General features: G+C 34.7%; 1 protein-coding gene across 5 annotated transcripts in view; it reads left to right on the top strand.

The window, feature by feature from the left end:
- Positions 1–24288, top strand: part of LOC136833139 (nocturnin-like) — a 77348-nt gene extending 53060 nt beyond the window's left edge. For all 5 annotated transcript variants that reach the window (XM_067094820.1, XM_067094823.1, XM_067094821.1 and 2 more), the window contains 3 exons: positions 1266–1387; positions 6582–6788; positions 14713–24288. In XM_067094820.1, coding sequence (XP_066950921.1) covers positions 1266–1387; positions 6582–6788; positions 14713–15309 — 926 coding nt within the window. In that variant the 3' untranslated portion in view covers positions 15310–24288. The remainder of the gene's footprint in view (positions 1–1265; positions 1388–6581; positions 6789–14712) is intronic.
- Positions 24289–24671: the final 383 nt, after the last annotated feature.

Below are 24671 nucleotides of genomic sequence, written 5' to 3'. Positions count from 1 at the left end.
AAGGTTCTGTCTTCCTGTAAAACATTGATTTTTCAGACACCCTCCCCCGCCCGCCACCACTACCACTTTATCATATTTTTTTCTTAAGTCTAACACGAACTGCAGCATCTGAGGTCTAAATATATTTCGGATTTTTCCTAGATAATTTTACATATCGACCTCGCGGCGTGTTTAGTACAAGCCCGTATAATGACCCCGGAAGAAATATTAGTCCTAGATAACGAACCTTTGAAAACCTTTTGGATCACTATCTGGGAAAGATCCTATATTTCGGTAAAATTCATCTTCCAATAATGTTGTTTTCATGTAAAGAGACAAGAGAGTGTCTTTTCTGAGCCATTCTTTCATGAACTGCTCTAATTTTTCTCTCCGTTTAGTTCTGACGGTTTTCTGTCCATACACACACACACACACACACACACACACACACACACACACACATATATATATATATTTATATATATATATATATATATATATATATATATGTATGTATGTATGTATATATACTTACATCCTAATTCCTTATCTGGTCATGTCTTACTCTTTTAAATTTTACACACACACACACACACACACATTATTATCACACACACACACACACATATATATATATATATATATATATATATATATATATATATATATATATATATATATATATGTGTGTGTGTGTGTGTGTGTGTGTGTGTGTGTGTGTAACATGCAGTGAATTTTTAATGGAAAAAACAGTACTTACATTCTTGGTTTGTAGTAATTGTAGTTTGAAGGTCCAAGAATGTAAGTACTGTTAGTTTTCCATTAAAAATTCACTTACATGTTACATAGAACTACCTATGGTTCAAATAATATTATTTGTAAAGAAACGAAGAAGAATTGAATATATGTGTGTGTGTGTGTGTGTGTGTAAAATTCATTACCGTAGCTGAGTACTTTTTATGTAAATGTGTAAGTGTAACGTGTGAGGATGTTGATATTGACATTATATGCACAGCTCTTTGTAATGTACCCTGAAGAAGAATATATTAAATACTGATGCCATTTGTTATTTACATACATACGTGCATACTTACAGATTATAAAGTGTGTATGTTTATATTAATTCACACTCGTGCATATACAGTATGCTCACATACAAGCACTTATATACATGCGGTACGTACTTCGATATGTGTATATATTAAAAATTTGTTTTGGATATAATTTCCTAAAAGAAACCCTTCTGAACTTGTGCTAATTATTTTTTTTCTGTCTCTCTCCCTCAGCATTGGGGACACATGCTGACAATTTCGTGATGTGCCCAGCCAAGGCTTTGGAGTGGAACACCCGAAGATACAGGATCTTGGAAGAGATCGTTACTCATATGCCCCATATCATATGCCTTCAGGTAAAATATCCGATAATCGGAAGAGTAAATAAAGTATTCATTGTTAGGTTAGATTATGAACTGATAAGGAAATTGAATATTACATATCACATACAGTAACTTTGATGTTTATCTGGTCTGAGAAGAGTTTTTTTTTTTGAAGACTTAATGTTATCAGCTTAGACGTCATTCATTGGTCAAGCCACTGTTTGGAGTACCAGATCTCTGAAATAATACTTGTGATCTTCAAATATACAGTGAGAATACAGTATACAGCAGTTGAAAGACATTAGGTTACTGTTATGCTGTAAATGCAAGAATGATGTTCCTGGCCTTCCCTATAAACTGAGTAGCTTCCGGTGTAGGCACAACTACTGTAGTCTCACACAACTAGGAAATCATTGGGCATTATTCATATTTTGTCATTACTCTTGCTTAAAAGAGGGAAGTTTGCCTTGAGCTTCATCACAGTCCTATAATCGGTGTCAGATGATCTCAGTCACAACCTGTGTTACATCATAACCCAGCCAAGATCAGGGGCGTCATTTGGGGGGAGCTGGGGCAGTCAACTGCCCCCTCAAGACTCTCAATTTGTCCCAAGACCCAAGTTGCACCCCCTCCTCAACTTGGCCCCCTCACCCCCAAACCTCAAGAAGTAACAGCATGTTTTCTTTTTAAATGTGCAGTCATAAATATATAAAATTTCTCTGAAATATTATATTTCTTGATCTTTGTCTGTCTACTAGCTACCAGTGATGATGAGATAAAACGTAAAGTAGTGGGAGTATATAATTTTTGCTGAAATACCTTGCTCATGTGGCTTCAAAAACACATAAAATAGCTTAAAATAAAAAAAAAACTCGGCTGATTAGGCTCACTTCGCAGGCCAAACCATCTTTGCCCCCCAAACAAAAATCTTAAATGACGCCTCTGGCCAAGATTGTTTGTGCCTTGTCGTTTGCTCTCATGGCCCCTAACCTGTGGAACAGTGCCCCTGGTTGCATCCCGCCCATTACAAATCAACCAACAAACACATCTAAACATGAGTGTAATCAGTTCCTGGATTTACTGCTGGATCAGCCAAGATGCAGTCCCTTTGGTCATTTCAGTGACCCAGATACAGTGCGATATTTAAACTTTATTTGCTACGTTACATTTCGGGGAAGGCCTTGATAAAATAATCGGCTGAGAATTCTACAAGTAAATCTCTCTCTCTCTCTCTCTCTCTCTCTCTCTCTCTCTCTCTCTCTCATTAGTTTTCATGTTATTGTAATCTTGAGGATTTTATGGGAGTTACTGATTAGTTTTGAAAATATGACAGCTTAATAAATGGGTAAGACCCTAATTTTGTAAAACCAAATGGAATAAATTTGCCAATAAACATTATTGTTGGAAAGAACAAGTTAGATTTCATTTCAGAATTTACGCTAAAGTATTTTTTACTCTGCGTTAGAAAAATATAACGAAGTTAAATGAAAATTACTCGCAAATGAATGGAGAGGTTCATATGTTTTCTCCTTCAATGAGTACTAAAACTGAGAGACCAAAGATAACCAGAGTTATCACCATCATTTGTAAAAAGAGATAAAGGCCAATATAAAGAAAAACAATTATTAAGGAGTCTGCCTAGAGGACAAGGTGGTACCAAGGCAGTTGTCAGGGCAAAATAGTTCAAGATGTAGGATGTCATACAGAACAGTTGTTGAATGTTAAGTCATGAATATTTTAAAATTTACCACCTGGCATTCTTTGTCTTCTTGAGGACATTGATAGGACCATAGATTTTAAGTGGCTAAAGTATGGCTGATGAATGATGACTTAATTGATTGGAAATGTTGTTGGTTACTTAATGAGGCTTAGCACACTTAAAGAGTGAAATCACTTTTATGAAAGCTTAAATTTAATTATAACAGATGGAAATTGCATGAGGAAATAAACTATTGAAAACAAATTTTGTAATTGATTGTCAGTATATAGATTGTAATCAAGTGTGCAAAATGCTTTCTGCTGAGAAATTACATGCAGCACTTGTCACAGCTGATAACATAGTGTAAAGTGCCATAAGGCAGTAGCTGAAAGGATGACAGTTGTGTGCATGACAATTTTACTGAATTGCTACTTGAAAAGTGCTCTTCATGATGTCAGGGGAAATTATTGTCTTAGTTCTACCTTCAAAGAAAGGTATGTGCTATGATGGTGCGTTGTGAACCCTCACCTAACCTGACGTAGAGTACCATAAAAGTTATAGAATAAGATATAATGATGCCTCCTAATCTGACCTTTCCTAATCTCACCTAACCTGGGATGCTGGGAAGGTTGGTGGTGGGGGGAGGGTGTTGTTTGCCTTTTTACGATAAAATGTTAATTTAAAGTCAGTGACAACATTGAAAACTACTGACATTGGACAATTTTTCCATTTCCACTTAACAAGGTCGATCCATCTATTGCAAGGCACAAGAATCCTATAAAAGATAAGGACAGTGTATCCCCTTTAAAGAAGGAAGACGCAAGAGGGAATGACAATGTAGTATTATTTCACCATCAGCAAGCATCTCTTGTTTAACAGTCACTCTTTATGAAGTGATTTCATTCATGCTTTATATAGATTCTCGTTTTGGTGCATAAAGGATTACAGTAGTTCTTAAATGAATGAAAACATTTAGAACAGGAGCAGGCTGAAAATGTTGAAAAGCTGAGTGGGAAGAGGGCAAAGGATAAAAAATGCAGTACTTTGGATTAGATGAAAACACATTAAAGGGAACTAGACCCTTGAAGTCCAATACGTGTACTACAACTGTTACTGTACTGTAGTTTGAATTTATTCATAAGTACAGTGTGACACCTTGGTGTAAACAGTTAAAAATGTATCATCGTATAAAAGATGTTACATCATTTTATTCAAATAATTTATTAGATGTACTGTACCAGTTTCTTATCATGGTAGATGTGAAATTAAATAAACTTTTGAGAAAATATAATTTTGTACTCATTAATTATTTGTATTTCAATATATGAAAGTGAAGTTTTAGGCATAATCATCTCAAGTGTTTCACATTCTGGTAAAGAAAGAAGTTGGATCACTTGTTTCTGTCTGTGTAGGTACAAAATATTTTACAATCGGTGTTACAGAATATGTTACAATACCTTTATCCTGTGTTTTACTTTGTCTTTGCAGTGACATCATCCTGGCCTAAATATCTCTTGAGTTTATTTTTGCTTCAGTTATATTAATTTTTAGCATTACAGTAAATGTTTCTTTAAAATGGCTGTCATTCACAAATTTATTTCCAAACCAGTAGAAAAGAATCTCAGAATAAGCATATTCAGAATACTGTTGAAACTATGTATGACTCGTACTGACACCCAACCAACTAGTAGTCAGAACATCCTATTGATTACATGTTGAAGAAGATACCATTATGGTCCCTGCACTTTTCTGCCAACAGTCTGTATGTGTGTGTGAAACAAAATATTCAATATGGCAGCTTTTTTATGGTAAGATGATAGTCAAGGTCTCCATTAAAATGTTTCTGTAAAGAATATGTATGCCAAATATGAAATTGCCATCTTGTGTAGAGCAAATATTACATCCAAAGTTAAATTTATGAACAGAGTTTATGGGATCTGGATCCATATCTTCCTCTAGGTAATGTCCTTAAATAACAAATCAGTTAATTAGTATAGTATGCCTTTAATTTAACTTATGCCATAACATCTGAGCTATAAGTGTTATAGACTCTGTTTCTGCATTAATATTTCGGTTACACTGACCATTTCATGGCAACTACTCCTACATGGTTGAAGGAATTGTACTCAAAATAGGTACAGAGTTTGACCCTGATGCAATACATGCATGAAGAGTCCTCTGTCTGAATTTCATTGTGTCTGTCACGTTGTCCTTGTCATCGCAACATCTCTTTCACAGGTGTTGTCATTTTAGTTGAACTTGGCATGGAGGTAAACCATCATGCATAAATGTTCATGAAGGGAAATTATATGTATGCCTGCAACTTAGGTGATAACTTTGGACCTATGAGAGATGGAGACCCTGTTGTTTGACATTCATTAAGGGAGTCCTTTCATATAAGAAAAAGCTTAGTGATCTTTTTGTCATCTGAACCTTTAGTATGATTTTTATCCTAAAAATAGCTTAGAGTTTCATAGACGCAACTTTGGAGAAAATTGAGTTATGTACCTTTGCAAGAACCATAATGATGTTTTCAACATTTTATCGATTAGAATATTCTGAGAGAAGTTGGTTGGGGTATAGTAGGGGACATGTATTACATAAGTAGTACCCTCAGAATGCTTGTTCAATATTTTCACATATCACCTGGGAGTGAAACCTCACATTTCAGTTCACTTAGCAGATATTGCCTTTTCAAAGGGTGCTACTTTGGTCTTTATTCCTCACTCCATATTCAGTCTAAATATTGTATGCTTCTATTCTTTCTTCAACAAACAAAAATTTTCCTTTGAGATTTTCTCTATATTTTCTTATCGTATGCAGTTTTTTGCCATAATTTTATCTTCATTTAATTCCCTGTACTGGAGTAAAAAGTGTCCATATTTTTTCTTCTCAACGCAGCTCACTTGTTATATACTGTGTATGTTTATGCCTTAGATTATTTTTTGTTGTTTAGCAGTAAATAATTTGCTCAAGCTTGATACAGAGTAATTGATGCTGGTTCAGTGTCATGTTCTTCTTGGTTCAGTGTCATGTTCTTCTTTGATTTCTCTTTTTCATTCCATGTATACTTTTACCTCTTCCTTCCATTTGTGCTATCCATTCCTCTTTCTGTTCATTCTGTCCCACCTCCCTTGATTCTTCTTATCTTGTATCCTCTATACCCATCTCTTTCATTTTGTTTACCATCATCCATGTATAATTTCTATCTGTTAATTTTTCTATCCCAATTTTCAGGAAACAATTTTCTCTCATATATACTCCTCTTGACTGGATTTTCCCACTCATAAATCTTATTCTCACTTCTAACATACCCACCACTCCCTCTAGCGTACATTCTATGGTACTGCATATCCAAGGGCTCTTAAAATTTTCCTGGCTACCCCATTTTTATTGTGTACTTAACTATGTATGGTTTGTATCAAGGAAGCTTTTAGATGGCTGTATAATAATTTATATAATTGTTTATATTGATGACTTTAAGTGCTGATTCTAAAGTGCAATGCCTTGTGGTTTTTTCTCTTTTAGGAGGTTGATCACTATGATGTTATGGAACGTGTATTGGCCAGTCAGGGATATAAAGGAGTATTTATGCCAAAGCCAGAGTCTCCTTGTCTCTTTTTGCCAAACAACAATGGACCAGATGGCTGCTCTGTCTTCTGGGATGACTCAAAGTTTAAGCTCATTAGGAAAGAAACACGTGTTGTGGAGGTTTGGCATGTTCAGAGTAACCAGGTAAGGCCACTTTTTTCTTATAAAAAAAGAACCAAATAATTGATTGATTTGTCCATTACAAAAGGGCATAATTTTAACCAAGTACAGTAATGTATATACAGTGCTATTATGTGGTGTATCTTTATAGCAGTGCTGTTGATATTGCTGGTTTTTTAACACAGAAATCAAACCATTGATTATAATTCCAGTATATGTGCCTAACCTCCCCACCTTTAATTTTGCAGGTTGGTATAAAAAGTTAATTGCTTATTAGTTTTATGATCACATACCCTGTACCTAGAGATAGGTTTGGAAGCCTGCCACCAAGTGGGTGCTAGGTGCTATATCTTTAAAACAGCTGTATTCATTTCAGTGGAGTAAGGCTAATTTTGCATTTTATTTTAACATGGATTTTATTGAGTGTTATTCTTTTCTTAATCCAACATTGACTTTGTACATTGTGAGCTATATTCGGTCTTGAATTGTTCTGCATTTATTCACCACTCAGGCGTATTCTTTCTGTCTTTAAATCTTCAGCTGAAAACTCTTATGGGTAGAGTAAACAGATTGAAAACCTAAGAGGGTTCCAAAGGAAAATCAACCTGTAGAGAGAACCAGGTTTTAGGAAAAGGTGGAAATAATAAATACGAGGGAATAGAAAAAAGACTGATACACCTGCATTCAGGATACACCAGCAGGAAGCAGAAATGAATTTGAGTTTTGCTTAACATCTGGAGGTCAGAAGATTCCACAATTGCAATGGGCAAAGTATCCCACATTTTAGTTATAACTAAGATAAAACAGAGTACGTAGTATTAAACCTGATACTAGAAGACAGCGCACTGTGTGCAAAAACAGCTTGCCTAATGTTGCCAGGAAAACAGCTTGCCTAGTGTTGCTAGTAAAAACAGCTTGGACAGGTAAAGAAGAGTGCAGGGATGTTTGTTGTTGTACATTTATGCAGCAAAAGTAATGCACTCACACTACATTTATGCCTCATATTGGCAAAATAAACTTGACTGATGACATAACACTATCCAAGACTGAGATGAAAGTCAGCACCAGAAGATGACACTGGAGAACAGTATTCCAAAGAAGGAAAAAGAAAAGAGTTCAAACACTTGGATAAAATAGCTTCAATATGACACATTTGAGAACACTTCCTCGAGATACCAACTTTCTGAAAAACCGAGGAAACAATATAATGGATATGCTTCTCAAAAGTTACACCTAAAATCTTCAAAGAATCTGACATTTAAGACAGTATGCCATTTTCATGCAAATCGGGGTACAAAGGCAAAAGTTTTGTGGATCGACTATCATACTTGGAGTTTTAGAAGGGTTAAGTTTCATGCCCCGAAGCCTACTCCACACATGAATACATGCCAGATCTCTATTCAAGGGTTCTGCAACCACAGACCTAAGGAAGAGTAGCATTAACAGCATTTGCAATCAATATGTTTTCCAGACCTTGCCATATGTCGCTAGTATAGATGATGAATAGCAAAGGCCCAAGAGCACTACCTTCAGGAACACCGAGATGACATTACTGTACTATACTGGCTGTCAGCAGAGGCCCTTAGGATTCTGCCTATTAAAAATTTATTAAAAATATTAATAAGAGAGCCACCATTTCCCAATAATCATGGCTTGTAGATAAGTACTTTATGAGTCACACAGTCAAAAGCTGCACTAAAATCTAAACTCCCCATAAGTGCCTCTGCACCCTCATTAAGAGCACTCTATAAGGTGGTAGTTATTGACAAGAGTGCATCACAAGTACCAAGGCCTATATGAAACCCAAACTTTAATGCTGATAGCAGTTTATTATCTTCAGCAAAGCTTACCAAGACAATAGTGAGCAGCTTCTTAAAAACCTTAGATAAAACAGGAGTAATTGAAATCAGCTTATATTCTAAGGGGCATGAGGATGGACTTAGTCCCTTAGGTAATGCAGCGGTGAATCCTTTCCTATGTCAAAACTTGTTTTTTTTATAGTGTAGCCGTGTTCATCCTCAAAGGAGCTTACAAAAGAAATTGACAGGTGACGAAATGGCTTATTTCGTAATAAATAAATCCCAACAACCCAGATTAATTTTTGGTCCAAGTTATAGTAACAGGTTATTAACCATTTTCTTTATTCTGAATACCCATAGGGTTTGGCAATAAAGGACAGTAAACAACACATGAACCAATATATGTACTATTCTTTGTGGTTTGAAGGTGGCTTACCTAATTATGTTGGGTCTGGCTGCAGGATTATTGCTCCTTCCCCATCAGTATCTCAGCATGACCACCATTCTCATGGCAATAGTGTTTCAGAAATTTTTTATTCAAGGTAAGGTCACAGGTTATGAACAGTTTTCTTTATTCTGGCAATAAAGAACAGGAGACACATGAACCTATATATGTATTATCCATTGTGGTTCTACAGTGACTTACCTAATTATGTCGGGTCTGGCTGCAGGATTATTGAGCCCTCACCAGTTCAGGAATACTGTCTCTAATAACCACGGAGGAAACATTTCCAAAGAAAGTTAACAATGTACTTACTTTTGGATGTCATGTAACTTAGGAAAGGAGTGAGGGTCTGCCTTTTATTTTTTTTTAATGAGGGCCACTAAAATAATTCTCAGCCCATGTAGTGCTAAGGTGTAGGAAAAATAGGACCATCTGGGATTTTTGCCTTGACATCTAGATAAGCCTTTAGTGCTTGAACCAGGCATAATATTTCATATGAAATACTGAGTTCCTTTATCAAAAAAGGATTTCCCCTTTAAAAAGGTCCTCATTCTTGGCCAGGAGACAACAACAGGTGAATAAGTGGTGAAATGTTGTCCTCGTGTAAGAGAGACCAGTACTGTATGCTAATCCAAGCTCATGATGCCAAAGCAGTCAAGAAGACTGCCTTTTGCAATATATGAGTTGTAGCTGTATTGGGCCCATGAATTGAGGGGATGACAGGAGTCTACGAACCTATTCAGGGACCAGGTAATGGGAAACCTTTCAGAAGCTGACCTTTGTAGTGTAAAAGACTTGATATTAGAATTAACAATTTCTATGTTAGAATCAATTCCAAACCATAAGGCAAGGGTTCCATCAATGCTGCCTTGTATGCCATGATTGTTGAAATAGCAAGGTGCTTGACATCAAAAGATAATAAAATGTAAAACTGTTTTAACAGATTTCAACTGGGCTCTCAGTGTGGAGGTAATCTAATGACATTTCCCATACAGACTGATATGTTGGATAGATTAACTGCATAGTTTTTGCACTAGATACCTAGCAATGTTAGGCAAATAATCTTCACTGTAGACTAGATTTAAAATTCCATGTGAAGGTCAAGGCTCAGAAAGGAGGATACGTAGACAACTTCCGTTCCTTCTGTGAAATCTATTCTTTTGCCCGTTGTTGAAGAAATAAGGAGTAAGAGTTAAGTCGTCTTGTTTGCCAGAGACCCCTTCCAGGTCCAAAGACAGAGTATCTTCCCAATCTCAGATGAAGGCAATCTCAAAGCCTTTTCCTGGCATGTGAGAGCCAGACTCTGTTAAATCCTGCAGTCACAATCCCAGGATTAGATCTACCACAGACCCAAACTGTAGTAGGCCCACACTTTATTCCAAATTTTGTATGGAAAAGCTGGGCTATGCAAAGAATCTTCTACGTCCTTCCTTATTCTGGTTTGAGTGCTTTGGGAAGAGACAGCTGGCCGCAAAGAGTAGCCCAGCAAAGTCCCAGTCTCAGAAATTCTGCCGGATGTAAGGTGAGACTTGGTCCTATAAAGAAACCTTTTGACTGGAGTCTGTTGACTACCACTCTCAGGTTTCGTGAGCACTCTTCTCTGGTGGCTACCAAGATTAGCCAATCATCTAGGTAGACCACCAGTTAAAATCCTTCATTTTCTGAGCTCCCATAGAATAGTTACAGTATGTGTGAAAAATTCATGGAAACATTATGTTTATTCAAATTTGATGAGTCAAGGATCACCATTCTTTCAGAGGAATGCTTCTGGGGGCGCTGAAGATTGAAGGCAAATAAAGCCAACTTTCTCTGTGGCCCCCTTTTAAAAGAGAGTCTGGTTTTTGGAAAAACTACTTTGGAGGAGGAGGAGAGTGACACCATCTCTACCCTAGCCCATTGGGAACTATTACTGTGTTCCCAAAGGGGAGGAGTTCCACTGCATGGTATGCTGTAGAAAACTGAAATCATGCAAGTCCTGTGGGGCTCCACCTCTTCCCTTCCTTGAAATACACAGTCCAGGAGTTAATTTTTCTTTTCTCTGGTCGGAATGTCTTGTTTGCTTTGAAAAGGGTGCTGATGCTATTTTTGTTTCTTCCGTTGTCAGAGGAGTCCTTTAGTATTGGCTGGAGGATTGTACACCTCTGATTCACGAAAAGCTTTCTTAGGCTAAGGGAGAGGAAACTTGAGGTATTTTTTTCAAGATTCCCCTTTTTCAAGAAAAGTATACATTGTGCAATTCTGTTGTCAGGCTCACTCAATGAGTTATGCAACAACAGACTCTTAAAAAGGGTCCAACAGATAGGGGAAGAAAGTAATAGGGAGGTTACACTGGGGAGCGAAATGTTGGAGCCCACCAATGCTTCCTTTCAAGCTTTAATACAACACTCCAGAAAGTCTTAGAGTGCTCCCAGTAGGGTCCACATAGGCATAAAATTCAGCCATGGCTATTGTGAGATTTTTTCTTGTAGGGGTCCCAAATTGTTGGGTAGCCATGTCCAATGGGAGCGTGTTGTTCTCATAAGGGAGGATAAATGCTGCTTATTCCTTTGTAGCACTATCAGATACTTGGATGATGGAGACAAATTACTTTATTTCTGATATAAACTCTCGTTTCCCAGTCATCACAAAATTCTGAAATTCCACCTTCACATGATTGATTGTTTCAAAGGTGAAGAGACAGAAGGCTGATGCCTCCCAGAGAGGTTATTGGTTCTGTAAAAGTATTGTTGTACTATATTTTCCATTAAACTGGAGAAGGGTTGCTTTTATGGCTTTCATTAATATGGTGCTTTTATTTGGTTTTCATTGCTATATTATTAGGCAGAATAACCATCTTCAATGGCTTCTGAATCCCTTTTGAAAGAGGGACCAAGCACCATTCAGTATTGGGAAAGGCCACTCTCTCCTTAAATTCTAGATGCTCAACCTCAATAAGTTTTTCTTTCATTAGTGAGGTACTTTCCATCTGGGGAAAGGATGCACATTGAGGTGTCCTGCTAAATGTTATCAGTATCATTCTCAGAGTCAGATATTGGTGCCCGTACTACATTCTGATTTGAGGTTTTATCGTCTGACCTTGTCTCAGTTGTTACCAGTCAGAGCTATGGCTGTCTCTTATTATCTACTGTACTCTGATTTCAAGGGGGATCTAGACAACTGATTCAGCTTCTTTTTGGGCTTAGGTTCTTTATTATCCTGTTTCCATGACCTAAAATTTTTTTGTGAGAAACCTATCTCTTTTTGGGCAGACTATGCAGCCTCTCAGTCCTCTAGTTTAAAGGATGGGGAATTTTTACATATCACACCCAATTCCACATCCAGTACAGTTTTCCAGATTCCCCCTTTAGTAGTGACTGGAGGTTTGTACAGCTCTGATTTGAGGACTCAAAGTGACCACCAAAAATGGGTTTTTTCTGTGTAAAATAATTTCAGGTTTTGAAGACTAAAATTTGTTTCAGATTTTTGGTAGCTATGTTGTGAAGATTTGAATCTTTATGTGTTGCATCCTTACTCTGTTTTTTATTTTGTTCTATTTGGGTTGTCATGTTTTTGTTGCTTTGACAAAGTAACTATGCAGTGAAATGTTATTCCATATTTCTAATATTTCTGATGGGAGTGTTTAGTTTTCCTTTATCTGAAATAAAAAAAACTGCTGTGTAAGCCTACATCCAATATCATCAGAATCTCAGCATACTGCAATACCTGTAGCCCCATCCCTTTGCATCCATTTACACTGTTGGCCAAGAAAATTTCATACGCAGTATGGCTGGGCAGCTTAATTTTATATACATTAAATTTTAATCTTTTCAAGTTTGTCAGTTTGCTGGTATCTTGATCCTCAGAAAAGGTTATATTATTAAAATCAATGAACTTTAAACAACAGAAACCAAAGTACTGTATTTCCTAGATAAATGAATTGAAAAAATTACAATAATTAATATGCTGCACATAATCAGAGTCACTGCACTTCAGTGCATTGAGATGATCAAATGTATATAGCACACCAGTCAAAACAAAGCCATCAACTTGTGAGTGTTACTACCTTATTTTTTTTTTAACATTTTTTATAGTCAAAATTTGGGTGCATCTTTGAGTTTGGAGCATCTTCCATGCCAGGAAATACGGCATTCCATTTTTCAGTGTTCTTTCATCCACTTAATGTACCCCTAAAAGAAGTGGGTCTATTCTTTTCTCTTTCTTTCTCCCTTCCCTCTATTTTTTTTTCAACTCGATTTAAATAGATGATTGAGTCACCTCCCTTGTAGACCTTCCCTGAAATAACATGGAAGAAAATACAAAATTGTTGTGGTAATACAGCACTGTATTGGCAATATTCTGTATATTTTCCTTGGAGGTTTATATTGTGAAGTGCATTAAAATGGATAAGTATACCAGTATTTATTATGACGAAGCCTTTTCCTTTTCTTGTTTTTTACTTATATTGAATGATGTAAAGAAGACATGGAGTGGGTTTTGTTCTCTTATTGTTTTGTGGCTTGCACATTGTAGGGACATTTGATTAAAGGTTTTGCAGTTATCAAAGACCCTTTATTAATTGTGACTGCGAGCATGTCAATCTCCCCTTCCCATATATTAAAGTCTGATTTTCTCATCGGTTCACTAATACCTTCCCGAACTGTAGGTAAGATTAGCATCAACTTTATGTAAAGCAATTGGATCTGTCTCATCTTTTTTGTTTGCAGTAAATATCTCACTTAATTTACCCACAGACATTGTATAGAAGCTGTGCTCCTATGAATGAAATATATCTATTGATCCCTCAGCTTCTTTTCTGAAACTTTTTCTAATTAGCACCTTCCAAAGATGTATAGCTGGTTTGCCCTAACACCAGTAGCACATTCTTTAGGGCATCGCTACGAGAACCTAGAAATGTGCCTCAGGAGTCATGTTGAACTACTTAATACTGTACTGTTAATAATTATAGTAATCTGTGCAGTGCTATATATTAGTGCAGTAACATTATGTGTATTAAGCAACTCTTAAAGTTGGTTGAAATAAAAAAAAAAAGAGATATTGTTGGAATTTTCATTAGGAAAGAATTATACTGGTAATAGTTTGCCCATACTGTCAAAAATCACAACAAAATCTAAAAATTTCTCCTTTCCATTGTACTATAACATACCAAGTACTATGTATACTGTACTTTACAGTACTGTATATGCATTGCTTGTATATGTTCATTGCTTCCAGATGGATAATATAAGTTGGTGATAAATAAGCAAAGATAAAGACAAACATTTGTCTTGAATGAGATAGAGTTAACAAACCGTTGTATCCCTGGATTTCTAACTCCATAAGGTAATTGGGGAAGTTGTGGCCTTTAGTTGTTAGAGGCTGCCTAAGAGGAGGAAAAGGAGGATGACATTGTCTCTTCATCTGCTCAAATGATTACATAATGCCAAGGTTATTAATACTGTAATAAGAAAAAAATACTTTTTTTTTTTTTTTTGCTGTGAAGAGAAAAATTAAATGAATACCCTCTATAGCATTTGAGGCAGGGTAACCCTGGGGCCAACTCACCAGTGATACTTATAGAAAATATGTGTCATTCCATATCTGTTATGAGCCTTTGTGAATGCTATATTAAGAGCTGCTGTAAAATGAGGGAGGGATTGTATATTAGAAACATCATAAATGTTTTTTGCTTTGATTTTTCATAACATCTTAAATTAATTATTTATAGGTTGCAATACTACTGATCCTTGAGGAAAGATCAACCGAAAAACAAATAGCAGTATTGACTACACATCTAAAGGCACGCCAGGGAGCATTGTTATCGAGTCTCCGAAATGAACAAGGCAAGGATCTGTTGGGCTTTTTAGATCAACACTGCAATACACATCCAACTATAGTTTGTGGAGATTTTAACGCAGAACCCAGTGAGCCAGTTTATTCTACCATGACAGAGGAAACCACAGGCCTAGATTCAGCTTATGCAGTTCTGAATGGTGGAGAAGAACCTTCTTATTCTACTTGGAAAATCAGGGAATCTGGAGAATGTTGCCATAACATTGACTATATCTTTTACACACCAAGCAGCCTTTGCGTTGAGGGAGGTTTTGATGCTCCTACAGAAGATGACCTAGGACCATGCCGTGCTCCAAGTTTTGCCTACCCTTCAGATCATTTCTCTCTCATCTGTGATTTCTCCCTTCAACCAGAGAGACATCTTATCCATGGAAGTGATAACAATAGTACTGTCTCGGATGATGAAAGCAATCTTCCCAGAGTTTTAGACAATCATGCAAGCAATATTTGTAACTCAAAGCAATTGTCATGATCTTTCCACTTTTAAGTACTGTACAGGTATAATTACTGTTTTGTATACAACTGTAATTGCAGTACATTTCTTCAACAGCATATAAAATATTGCATTCATGATTCTGAATATTTTGAAACTTTTAGATGTATATTTTATTTATAAGTAAATTATTTTATTATCATACTTCCTCAGTGTTAGCAAGAAAATATTTCTTGTGAATAAAGAAAAATAACAGTTTTTTGTCATAAAACAAATGAACAAGTAGTTTAGTTATGTGTTCAGGGCATTATAGTTTTAGTTGGTCAATATAATTTTACCTTGTTGATATGGGAAACTTGAGAAAAAATTTAAGTGACACATTGGAATTGGAATTACAATGAAGCACTATCAGTGAAAAGATACACGGTAAGTGGAACATTATTAATGAAAATGGTTTATGATTTTTGGGACGTTTCAAGTTATTACAGGTATACATACATTACCTATACTGTATTGTTCTCTGTTGAGTGTTTGCTCTAAGGCATGGTTATATAAAAAGATTGATTTTATTTTTATGACTAAAGTGATTGCTAGTATTTCTAGGTTTATCCGATTGTGTTTTTAAAGGTACTTACGAAGATTTGTATCTGTTTTAATGACTGGAGCTACTATAGTTTACAGTGATATGTATTACACAATATTGGCTAGATGGAAGAAGTGATGGATTATATAGACTCATATTTCCATTTAGCAATTTGTTTGTTCGGAGTCGTAGTGTGTTTCTGTGAATATGTTTTCAGAAAAAATGAATAATAATTACCATATCTAAAATATAAAATACCTTTTGATATACTATATGAGAAATCCAGTGAGTAATTTTGGTTATTGGATAAAATTAGGTATAATTAGTTTTCATTAGAGAAGCATCATCTGTATTTGAGTACAATGTAATAATAAATGATTCATAGTTCATAGTACTAAGTAATTTTTAAATTTACCAGTACTATATGTGCAATACTAAAGACAGTGAGGAGCTCCAGGACTTCATGCACACTCATGACTATAACGTCCAAATTTTAATAATACTGTACTGTGATTCAAATGTACTTTAATATTCACATGTTCATTGGAAATTTTGTTGATCCATTGTCATATTTCACTGTACATATGTACACTGACACTTCACTACAGCTTGCATCTTAATTGTGTCGATTTTGTATACCTCATTGTGTTAGTAACTGAGAATGTAGAATTAGTATGTGAATAGTGGCATTTGCTTTCTCTGTAGCATAGAGTAGAATCATAAATCATATTCAGCACTATCCCATATAGTAAAGAAATCTTTTGGGATTTTTTGTACTATACATGAGAATCTTGAAGTATTTTAGGAAAAGAATAGCTTTCATCTCAGAACATGCTTGTTCATGTACTAATTACAATTTATATGTACAAGGAGAATTGAAATGGTTTGTAGCTCACCATTTTTAAAGGATTTGCACACCAGTGATAATGATTTTACGGTTTATGATGGAAATTTCCTGAAATATTTTGGTGTAATTGCATTAATGAGACTTTTTTCATATTTGTTTTTTCACTGAGAGAAGTATGTCATGTGGAAATGAGTGATTTTGTTTGAAATTGCCATTAATAGCTCGGACATCATTCAACGAAATATGTAATATCAGGTTTGTTAAATGATGCATACTAACATAGTATATGATTTGGAGTGTACCTGATAGATCTCAAAATGTGCATAGAGCAGTATTTATTTTTTGAAATTCAGATATTTTTTGACTTGACGTCCATGATACAGTTGCAAAATATTTTAAATGTATTATTGTAGGTTAATCAATACAGTACAAGTGAAATTTGGTTTTTGGCCCCTGCTGATATAACAAACTTTGGAGACTGATTTCTACAGAGCATATTATGGTGAACTTACAACAAGTTTTATGTACTTTCTTGATATAGCTAATATTGTACTGTGCAGTATACATAAAGAAACTATTTGTCAGAATTTTTCATAGCAACTAACCTAGGGCACTCTGCTGATATCACTGTTTGCAATGATAGCTTTAAAATTCAATTTTGAGTGTGCTTTTTGTATGTTTTTGTGTTTTATGTTTCATGTTTTAGACTGCACTATTTCAAGCAAAGCACAAACTATCGCTTTGCAAGTGCCTTCAGTATTGTCAAAAGGTTAGGCATTTCAGGATTTAAACTGCCTTGCAAATACTGTAGTGCTAACCAATAAGAAAGGCTCTGAGTTGGAAAAAACAGGGTTGGTACTGTTCATATGCCTGCATCAGATTCTCTCTTTGTATCCCCTGTGGGGAAGAATTTTCCACTTCTCTGGAGTCTCAAGCGACTAGCATCTTACCTCTTGATTTTAAGAGAATGCTGTATCTGCAGACTTTCAAGTTAAATAATTTAGTATCCAGTCATTAGTGGTTCTGTGTACTTATTATATATTTAGGATTCTTGGTTAGGATTTGGTTCAGTACTTTCCATGATTCCAGTTAATGTATTAGGTCACAGCATATGTATAACAGACTCAGGCAGTGCGCAGTTGGACTGTTTCTGTAGCCTTGAAAGATTAGTTTGCATTGACAGATTATCTTTGAAATGAAACTTAAAATTACTTAGTTGTGGGGACATATTGGCTTCAGCAGGGACCACCATCAAGACTACCTCCAGAAAAACACCACTCCTGTGTGTATGTGTGAGGTCATTTCACTGCTCTGGACAGCTCTTGAGAAATAGAACTATTACACTGTTGCAAACACATTATACAATTTGAACTGTATGTTTGACATGGCTTTTTCTCAAGAACAATCCCTGCTTGAACGTGGATAAGCCTCCCAAAAGAGTTACACCTTATTACCAGACTTCCATACTCTAAGAGTATGGTTTTACCAAAAGTAGACATATTTGTAACAAAAGAAAATTACATGCTTCTATAAGAACCCTCATTCATAGACATCCAAACAGTGAGCTGAGTGCATTAAACCTAGAGTGGATGGATGGAATGTCATCTGTGTTCGCACCATCACTGAAATGATCAAAACTCCACAAGTTAGACAATTTTTTTCTAACGTTTTGTTCACCTGTAAGCTTTGTGCGGTTTACACAAGGACATGTATAAACTTTTCTTTTCTGTGTAAAAGGAGCAGTTCCAGTTTTTCAAAGATGACCTTGTCTGTGTAAGATTAAAAGGTTGTTCTGCAGCAGAGATTAACTACAGAGTTCTTTCTTATGATTATTTTTGGAATAGAAATTTTTTGACACAAACAATGAGAGCTTTCAGGGCAGCAGTGACCAAACTTGTAGAATGAATCTTTGTCAAGATTTCTTCAAAATACTTGAAAAGAGATACCTGACTTTGGAACTTGTTAAGCTTTTGGTTTTTACAGTTAATCATCATAGGATTAACAAGAGCAGTTAATTGTCATAGGATTAACAAAAGTGGTTTTTAGTTCATCAGGTTCATAACGTGAAGAAACTTTTAATTAGACCCGCAAGGAAAGACTGGTCCTCATTTTCTGGCCCATATTACATTACAGTAGTGAGGCTAATAAAGTTCAGACTCACTGGAATGGCTCTCTTTTTACCATGCTTACAACTATTACCATTAATAAAGATAGGCTTCATGGAATATTGACTGATAATAAAGAATTTAAAAACTGTAGATTAAACTTGCTGTTGGATAGGTGGATTCTTCATTTTACAAAGAGCATGCATTGAAGTAAATATACCTCCTTTTCAGATTTATTACACAGATTTAAGCCTTTGTTATTCGATGGATAACCCACAAGTGCCAATCGTGGTAAAAACAAATGGCTAAACATATGATTTGTCATTTTCATTTTTTCAACCAGCAATTATCAAGTTTTGGAAGCAATTCCAGTAAAAGAACCATCAAAATTTTCAATGTTTTTGGCTTATCCAACCATCAGATTTTGTAAGAGTTGCAGCTAATTTGTGTACTGTATTAAAAACAAATGTTTATGTTAACCTCTACAAGAATGAACTCTGTAGTCTTTTAGGTACTGTAACATATAGTAATAATGATCTTCAAAGTAGTATAAGGTAGTAGGTAAAATCTACAGTGTTTTTCTTGCATTTACAATATCAGTCTCATTATTCCTTTTTTTTTTTTTTTAGCTTAAAAGAAATACTGAATTGCACAAAGTCAGATAAAGTGCTTTTGCTGGTTCCATTTATGGAATGTCTGCCAATAGTTAGATCATAATTCATGGCTTATGGTATGATTTTTGTTGGCTAATATATTTCTCAGAGGGAGTTGGGTTGGTTGACAAATGCATTGTGCCAAAGGTACATTGTTTGAATTCTGGAATTTGTTTTATCTTGCCAAAACCTCTGAGAAAAAATGACTTAAATCAATTTGTGGAATAATGAAATATAGAAACTTAAAAAATTTGATTGTAATTGGACTTGCTTGCATTTAATTTTGATCTCTTCAGTCTCTGTACTGCATATTCAAAAGGCAGCATTAGATAACAATACCAACTACAGTACAGTATTTCAAATCTCAAGGAAAACATAGGCTATTTAAGAAGTTAATTTAAGAGATGTTTCACAATAAATGTTGTGATGTTAGGGACGGAGAGAATCCAGGAGTAAGTTGCTGATAATGTATAGGGATGTTAGCAGAGATTTTAGAAATTTTTTTATTTAGATATTTGATAACATGATGCATTTTTAGAATGTGGGTTAGGTATTTAGTATATTTACCAGTAATCACTTATGTTTATTATTGTGGAACAACCTTATTTCAGAGAAGGAAAAACTCTTGCTTATCCATGTGTCATGCGCTTCTTCATTGTTGCCGGTCAATAACTTGGGTGTTGTGATGCCAGTTTTAGTAGGTATAATCAGTCAGTCAATCTCTAGATTTGTATTGGTGAATAGTTGACTTGTAGTTCTTGGGACTTGGCACAACTGCTTTTCATTAGTATGCATAATTTTTTCATTTTGTTTCTGGTTTGGCTGAAGTCCTAATCTCATATTAGTTTTTTTGGCTGCTGTTCTGACCACTGGTTTCCATTGAAAAGTTGTTTTCTGCAAACAGTGTAGAAATTGAACAAGTGGCCAAGCTTTATAAGTTTTATACTAGATGATATCTGAATTAAGAGATGAATTATGTGGCAGGGCACAGTATTTGAGCTCTCAGAACTTAAGCCTAAATGAATTGAATAATTTGTGGTTACAGTACTGTAGTTAATTCTTGATTGAAAGTATGTCCTTGGAATGGACCTATTCCAAATGTATTTCACTTAAAACTAAAGATTTAAGCATATTGACATACACAGTATTTTTTTTTAGATAGAGTTCACTGCATAAATCTAAAATATTGTTTTATGAGTATTATATTACTGCTTAAAGGAAGTTAATCAGACATCAAGTCACCTCAATAGGCTTTTAGGACTTAGTGTAAGAATTTGATTCTGGTCAGGGAAAGTTGATGGATTTGGACAAGCATGTGTGAAAAGACAAGGGAATAAAAAAAAGTAAGTCAAAAAGTGCTGCAGAAGGATACAAAAGTGTTACTGCAAATAATGCTGATTACAATTAACAGTGCACTGTGGCATCATGCAGAGCTTATTCCCCACCACTTAGCTGGGTTTTTTATGAACAATATTTTTGGTCTGGCCAAACTACCTAATAGAAGTAAATGGGAACAGATTTCTATCCAAAGAGCATACAGTATAAAGAATTTAAAGGTGAATCTTGAAATTAACTTTTTTCTCTACTACTGCACATGTTACTCCAATATGGTTATTGAATTTGGAGAAAGATGCAAGTAGGTGAGGGGTAGTACAGTGTTCATTTTTAGTTTATCCAATCAAACTTTAAGAAGGGGTAATTCAGTAAATAAGATTTGATGTATTAAGATGAAACTTTTTGGGCCAGCCCTTTGATGCCTGAGAACATTACATAGTGGTCTAGTTAAACTATTTATTAAATAATAATAGTACAGTAATGCTATACTTTCATTTTTATATATGTGTAATAATTACATATGCAGTTATTTATATATTCACTTTTTGTATTTTATCTAATAAACACTCCAAGAAGAATTTTGCATACAACATATCCTTTTTAGTGTCTCACTATGAATGCTATGGGTAATTGTATCATAATTGTATGAGTACATTTACACATTCCCTTTTCCATTATTTTTGTGGGGGAAAAACTTACAATATTTTCAAAGATTATGAGCGGTGAGTGTCAATGGAGCATTCAAAGAGTCTATTCATTGTCTGTAATTTTTACTTTACAGTAAACCACCCATATTTGCGGGGATTGCATACCGCATCCCCCCGCAAATAGCTAAAATCCGCAAATTCTTAAAACCCCCCCCTCTAAAAAACTTAGAACTGCCTATTTTGAGAGTTTAAACACAAGAAAAACCCTCTAAAAATGCTTATACCTGAGTATTTTAATAGTTTTATCACAAAAAGTGCATTTAGTCATGAAAATTATATGAAAATACACTAATTAGTGAATATTTCTCAGTGAAAAATACTGCGAATTTTCTGCGAATAATGGGTAGATATGTTCCACAGAGGAATCCATGAATACGTGAGTCCGTGAATCGTGAGAACGCGAATACGGGGTGTTTACTGTATACATTATAGCCTTCATAAGACTTACAAAGATATCCATGTTTTGTATTTGAAGAAAGGTAATTACATTCTTTAAAGTTCATTTATATATATGGTAATTATTAAACAAAAGTGAAAGAACTACTGTTTTAAAATCATTTCATAAAGCCATACTTACTCCAATTTTAAATTGAGAATGAATTGCTTATTGGTAAAGTGTCAGAAGCAAAATTTACCTTGTCCATGAATAGCATTCGTTTTATTCCTAACTGGCTTCGTTCAGTTTAAAATCTCTGATATCCTTTTATTATTCATGTTTTTGTGACTGGCCTCTTTGGAAGGCTAGTGTATTACTCTTTTAATAAAACATCGGTGAACTGAGGCAAGAAGGCTCTTTTGCTCGTTCTCTGTACTTCAAAATAGATGATTATGAGATTTGGATTTCTGGAGTTTAGAGTTATTTGCATGAAAAATCTCATTCTTCTGGGATATTTTAATGCCTGTGTCTTTTAAGATCTCATTAATTTTATTTCTGCTTAGCTGATGTGCAAAACCTTATAACTAACTATCAGTATACCTAGGTTTGAAAGAATTTTGTATTACATACTTTTGTTTTATGGCAATTCAAAAAAAAAAAGCTACAAACCCATAAATATATCCTTGCACAAAAAAAGTAATTTTTGATGCAAAATCAAAGAAATGTCAAACTTTAGATGTCCTTTTTCTTCAGCCCATACTGTACTTTATTGAGGATTTTAGTATTTAACCTGAGTGTACTGCTTAAATGGGTGTGCTGTGTATAGGTTGTATTTAAATATGTTTAAATGGACCAAGCCCTTCAGTCTTTTCAAATGGTGCTAAATAGAGCTTGATGTTGGTGGGTACAGTATTGTGGTTTATGTCTCAAAATGCTGATCCAGCGTTGTTACCCCTGTATTATTTTCAAGAGGAATACAAATTTTTAGCTTCTAAAAACAAAAAGGCAGAAGTAAAAGAGAGGACATATATTCCAACTAAAAAGCAGGAAAAGTAATAAAGTGAAAAAGGCTTAAGAACTAAAGTTTCAACATTTACAATACATGTAATAATTATTGGATATTCCAGGGGAAATCCTTCCACAGGTACTTCAAAATTAATTGTGCGAAGATGTTGAAGGGTTTTCCTTGAAAAGTGTTTGAAGTGAAAATTGTTGGTCCTTATTTATATTCTCAGGTTGTTTGGCACTGTGTTATGTTATCATTGCCTGGTTTTTTGTAACTGTACTGTATTGACCTATTGTGTTTATGTCTTTAAGGAAAATCTTTGAATCTTTCAGTGTTTAATTTTTTATAAATCAGCATGCATAATTTTACTTTTGATATAGCCTTAAATTGTTAATAACTGCTATACTTCTTCATAAATAATCTTTATTATATAAATACTCTCATGTGTAAGTATGGTACTTCATTTTCGGCAGTTTTTTAAATCAATGATACTGTATTCTGTAATGTATTGCAAATGTATGAAGTACATGTAGCTCATACTTTTAAGTAAGTATGCAATATTTATTCATTGCAGTTATGGATAAATTTTTATGAAATCTCAAAGTACTGTACAGTAAGTAACTTGTAAATACATTTAATTATGTACACTTTCATGTTTTAATTGTAATTTTGATAGAACTTTAGTTACTGTACGTAAATTGTACACCATAGAGGCTGATGTTATGTTGCTGTGACTCCATAAATTTGTATTATGATTAAATAAAATGCCTTTGTAAAATAAAGCTTTAAAGATGTTTCCTATATCTTGAATGCACATGGTCCTTTTTTTCATTAAAATTTGTAAGTTGCCACAGTGAAAGGATGGTACATATTTTACAGAAGCATGTGAATTAGATGGTTGCATGTCTTGTATGCCTATTGCTTGTGTCAAGATTTACATTTTGTATATGTTCTGCATAGCAAAACAAGTAAGTCGGATTTGTATAAAGTGCAAGGAATATTTTTTTTGAATTTTTAAAAGTCTTAAAAAGAAGAAGCTTGGACTGTCAGCAACTTTGTGTTGTTAATGTGTTTTAAGTTACTGTAATTAAGTAATTGTGACTGCATTTTCAGGTTAAAATTTTCATGTGCTGATTATCATAAATGAGCCAGTTACATCACTAATAGTGCTGTGAAAATGTACTTTACCAGCTGACTTTATCAGTTTCCGAGTTATTTTTCAAAATAAGAAATTATTCAAATATTCTTATCAGTTTCCCCAAAGCAGTGATGAGAGCTGTTTAAGAGATTTGCTCTAATTTTTCCATTAAGAAAATGTTAGGTAGAATTTACCGTAGTTCCAAAGATCTTTTCTGCCTTAGTGTCTGTGTTGTACAGTATATTAAAGGGAAACCTTGTCAGAAATAGGTCAGTATTTTCATTTTATCCTGTGCTGTAATTAATGGCTCAACATTGATTGAGCTTCAGCCATTGATTAAGAAGTAATGTGATTTGATTAGCTGATAAGTTGATTTGAGTAAACTAGACAACTATATGAGACATATGCTTAGTGCTGTGATTTCTATAATCAATTTCGAACAAAAAAACACATTTCAAAAGTATGTTGTTATATATCATTGCCCGTAGAATATCACTTCATTCTAGTTTGAATGTCTAAATAAATTCTTTTAGTGTAAGTTGGGAGTGTCTGAGTAGATGAAGGAGCTGATGCAGCAAATGCACCTACTGTAAGTAACTTGAGTGCTAGCTGTTGTCTTCATGATGCAGGGTGAGATGATTTAGAAACAAA

The sequence above is a fragment of the Macrobrachium rosenbergii genome, chromosome 51, assembly GCF_040412425.1.
Source record: "Macrobrachium rosenbergii isolate ZJJX-2024 chromosome 51, ASM4041242v1, whole genome shotgun sequence".
Lineage (NCBI taxonomy): Eukaryota > Metazoa > Arthropoda > Malacostraca > Decapoda > Palaemonidae > Macrobrachium > Macrobrachium rosenbergii.
Note: the sequence above shows the minus strand (reverse complement) of the source record. Positions and strands in the feature narration are given on the sequence as shown.